The following is a 4,950-nucleotide window of genomic DNA, read 5'->3' as shown; positions in this document are numbered from 1 at the left end:
GTTTGTATTTTTCATCATTTAATATTTATTCACTTTGTATTTTTATTAATTTTGTATTTGAAAATTGCATACTTTAAAATGATGTAAAAATTTATATGCATTACTATTCGAAACTGTTTCAACTACTTTTAGGTAAAATAATTAGCAATAATAAATTTTAAAAAAAATTATGGACATTATCTTTAGTAAGGGTGCACAACCTTTTTGAGTGAAGGGCCACATGCACAGCAGATTGACCAATGAAGGGCTGCATGCCAAAGTATTTAGACAGACATGTTGACAGTGATTGTTATATGAACATTATTGTTCTAGGCCATGGAAGACATTTACGCGCTATAGCGCGTAAAATACGCAAAAAAACGATCACTACGCGTCCCGCGGGACGCGTAAATTTTTGAAGAAAGTTTATAAGTTTCCCGACTTTTTAATCTTTGATATCGAAACATTTTAATAAAATCGAAAAATTGGGACGCAAAAAATAAATCGGTATGCATCCTCGGTATAAAAAAAAAAAAAAAAAACCTGTCTCCAGAGTTAGACCAACACATGTTAGACACACAGGTGGGAAACCAGTTCTATGACTCAAAATGTTGACCATTATAGCAGGAAACATCCTACAAGACTTTCCCCCCAAACATCTTTTCTCTGCTGAAAACAGTGACGTCATCGGAACTGAGGGACGCAGGTGTTATTGAATGGGGGGGAAATGACCGTACCGGATTTAAGTGACCTCGAATGAGCAAGTAGAAAGAAAGAGGTTGAAGGGGTGGGAAAAATTGAAGGGGTTTATTTTCAAAATATCATAGTACACACGTAGAAGATTAGGGTTGATTGGTTATTTAATACCTACGTCATGCAATCACATTTTTAGTGGCCCCTTACCCTTTATTTTCGAAGGAGGTACTTACGCACCGTTATATTAAGCTATATGTTACTTTTAGTTCAGTTAGAGTCAAACATTTTTAATGACCTGACCTACGCATCCAAACTTTTAATTTTGTTTTATAATTAATACATGTGCAATAATTAAACGATGCCTAAAGTACGTAACTTTAATATTAGGTGGAAAACTGAATTTAATTGGTTAGTCTACGAAAATGGTAAAATGTTTTGTGATATATGCCGCAAGGCACGAATAAAAGATGCATTCACCACTGGCTGTGAGAATTTTCAACGTAGCGCACTAGTCCGGCATATTGACACATCGGGAAAAGACTCTTCTGCTCATCATTTACGTGCTCTTAATATATTAGAACAGCAACGGTCTTTTAAAGTGTCATCTGAAAAACAAATTGCTAATTGTGTTCAAGATTATTCACAAATGCGAACGGTCTATTGGATGGCTAAAGAAGAAATAGCAGAAGCTAAGTTCCCCGCATTAATTGAATTGCAGGTAAGTTTTTATTTTAATTATTAAAGAATTATAATTTACAAAAATTTTTATGTTTATACAAGTAATTAAATAACAGTTACGCAAGGGCCGTATTATACGGTTTGAGTCGTGACCACGTGTCAAATTTCTTTTTTAAATATTAACTTAAATGGTCATTTTAAGTATAAATTAGAAAAGTGTAATAGGATATATTTTATTTAATGCTATAAATATTAATTATTTTTGTATTTCCGCACCACAGGCCGTGATACGGAATTCAGCTTTCAATTATTCAAATAAGCGCCACTTTTTCTCTTTTAGGGTTTCCTTATAAAAAAAACAGAAAGATAGTTTTCAAAAATAATTAATTATAAAAGAACATAGTTTCACTATTTTGTCTTCTCTGTAATGCGTATTTTTATTAATTTTTGAGTTTTTTTTTTGTTCGGTTTATTGATTGGGCCGGTCGTTTACAATAAATAAGAATCGAATTGTGCCATTTTGTCTTTGCTGTAATGCGTATTTGTTTTCTCCCTACGATTTCGCTATAAAACTTTGGATTTTTTTTTGTGGGATTTTTTAAAAAGGGCAAATCGTTTAGAATAATTAAATAATGGAATTGCGCCATTTTGTCCCCGCTGTAATGCGTATTTATTTTACAGCTACGATTTCTATATAAAACTTTGAGTTTTAATTTTGTGGGATTCGTTTTTACAATAATTAAATAAAGGAATTGCGCCATTTTGTCTTACACGTGATTTGTATTTTCATTCTCGCTAAAATTTCTCTATAAAAACTTTGAATTTTATTTTTGTGGGATTCATTAAAGGGGCCGATCATTTATAATACTTAAATAAGAATGGAATCTCGCCATCTTTTCTTCTCTGTAATGCGTATGATTATTCTAGCTAAGATTTCTCTATAAAAAGTTTGAATTTTAGTTTCGTGGGATTTATTGATAGGTTGATGGTTTTACCGTTTTTATCTTCGTTGTAGTGCTTATAGATTCTGTGTAGATTACATCATTTAATGATTGTTTAAATAAAATAATTGATTAAAAAAACTTATAATAGTTTTATTCCTCTAAGAAATGAATTATGTCATTTTATTTTTGTGATTAAAAAAAGTTGTTTTTTTAAAAAAAAGTCAATAATTGGTTTGCAACTACTTATGAATTAGATTAAATTTTAATAAATTGACTACAATGAATAAGAAATTTAAAGTTAATTATTTTTTTGTACACTGCAAAATATATAATTCAATTTTAGAATTGTAATTTTTTTATTAATAGAATTTTTTTTTTTCACTTACACTTAAAAAATTTTTTTATTATTTTGTTTGTTTTATATTTATTACGGCACATGTTTGGATAAAATAATTTTAAAACCCCCCTTTTTTTTAAATATTCATATATATTTTTTTTTTATTTCAGAAAATGAATGGGGTGAATTTTCAGACTAGTACTTACCAATCTAAACAGTATATCTCTGATATGACATCAGCATCCGCCCAAGCTATTGAGGAACTTTTGATACAGAAATTTAAACCATCATCTTTTTTCGGAATTATTTGTGATGAGTCGTGTGACGTTTCAAATTTTAAAAAACTTATTGTGTATTTAACTTACATAGATGAAGATGGGTATGGTAAAACCGCGTTTGTGGACATATTAAACATAAATGATGGAAAGGCTGATACAATTGTCAATTCTTTAAAATCTACAATGGAAAAATTAAACATTGATTTAAATAAAATTGTTGGTCTTGGCACTGATGGTGCAGCAGTAATGACTGGCTGTAAAGGAGGTGTTGGTGTGCGATTAAAGACTGCTGGTGCAACGCATTTGCTGCAAATTCACTGTTCTGCTCACAGGGTTTCTTTGGCCTTGTCACAAGCAGCGAAAAATATTAAACAGACTAAAGACCTGGAGAATACTTTGCAGCAACTTTACCATTTTTTCGATGATAGTCCTGTCAGAGAATCTGTGCTACGTCAAATTTTTCAAATAAATGAAATATCGGAAATAAAATTGAAAGAACCCAAAAATGTTCGATGGCTGAGCTTGTATGAAGCGGTGAGCGCTGTAATACAGTGCTTTGGTTCCATTGTAGAGGCACTTGAGCATATCGCCGAAAAAAAGAACGATTTAAACTCTGTAAAAGCAAAAGGTTTGTTGTCAAAAATAAAGAATGCCAATTTCCCATTTTTACTTGCGATCATACTGGACGTTTTAGAGCCAGTAAAAAAATTAAATGTATTATTTCAGCATCAAAATGTGATTTTCTCTAAGGTGAATGTAATGGTATCCAGTTGTATAAGTGTTTTAGAGAATCTTAAAGGTAATAAGGGGGAGCATGAAAATAATTATATTGAAAATTGTACTAATGATGAAGATGATGTTGTTTATCAGAATATAAAACTTGGAAAGCAATCTTTAAATGAACATTTTAAGTCTAATTTTATATCTGAAGTTGTAGGTAATTTAAAGTTTCGTTTCCCAGCGGAGTCATTAGATGTATTAAAATCACTAGATTCGATGTTAAACCCGTTTAATTATCCAACGAATTCAGAGGAATTACTGAATTATGGGTCAGAGGATATTGATTTATTGATTAGAACATTTGGAGAATTGATTTCTGGTGATAAACTTAAAAATAACTTTCAGTATTTTAAACAGATCGTATTAAACTTTAAATCTATGAGTATGAAAGACTTTCTTAGAATCTTCATCAAACAGTATAGTGATGAATTTCCAGAATTTTCTAAATTAGCAAAGATAGCCTCAGTATTGCCAATTTCATCAGCTGATGCTGAGAGAGGCTTTTCAGCCATGAAAAGAATAAAGACATGTGCTCGAAATAGGATATCTGAAGGAAAACTGAAAACATTAATGATGATTACACTTGAAGGGCCAGATATGTCAAATTCCCAAGATGTAATTATAAGAGCACATAAGATATTTCAGTCTTGTAAAATACGTAGAGGGGGAAGCAGTGTAAATAAGTAGAGAGGGAAGCACACTAATAAAAATATTTTACATAAATTTAGATTTTGTTTTATTTTATTTTTCTATTATATTTCAATATTAGCATATTACAGCATTATAATTGTTATAATTCATGTACTAATAATCTATTAAGTATTTTTCAGAAAGATTATATTTGTTTAAAAATTTATGTAAAGGACCCAGTTTTTTTCAAAAGGACCCAGTTTTTTAAAAGTCATGAGTCCCAGGGACCCGGGATTTTGAAAGCCTAGTGTCTTCCCTGTAGGCACTAAATTCTTTTTCTTTTTTTTTCAGTTAATCTTGTAATATATTTGCATAAAATTAAATTCTTTTGATTGTTGAAAATTAGAAACTGGTTACTTAGGGGGGGGGGGATTTTTTTTGTATAAATTTAAATAATTAAAATCTATGGGTGATTTTAATCATATTACATAATACGAAAATCCATTTAAACATGAATTTTAACGTTAAAAAATTTGTTATATAGAATTAAATTTAAAAAATAATAAATATTCCAGTTAATAAAATAAATGCAAGTTAAATAATTTGATTTAAAGAAAGTTTATAGGGT

At 30.0% G+C, this 4,950-nt stretch overlaps 1 protein-coding gene across 1 annotated transcript; it reads left to right on the top strand.

Moving 5' to 3' along the window:
- The first annotated feature begins 1,105 nt into the window (after window positions 1-1,105).
- Window positions 1,106-4,379, top strand: LOC147812528 (uncharacterized protein C17orf113-like). The gene is made up of 3 exons (XM_087162339.1): window positions 1,106-1,393; window positions 2,805-3,344; window positions 3,639-4,379. Exons 1-3 carry the CDS (start codon window positions 1,106-1,108, stop codon window positions 4,377-4,379), a joined length of 1,569 nt encoding a protein of 522 aa, XP_087018465.1.
- Window positions 4,380-4,950: the final 571 nt, after the last annotated feature.

Source organism: Parasteatoda tepidariorum, chromosome 4 (assembly GCF_982258835.1).
Source record: "Parasteatoda tepidariorum strain Cologne lab strain chromosome 4, Ptep-v5.0, whole genome shotgun sequence".
NCBI lineage: Eukaryota > Metazoa > Arthropoda > Arachnida > Araneae > Theridiidae > Parasteatoda > Parasteatoda tepidariorum.
The sequence above is the reverse complement of the archived record's forward strand: the minus strand, read 5'-3'. Positions and strand labels throughout refer to the sequence as shown.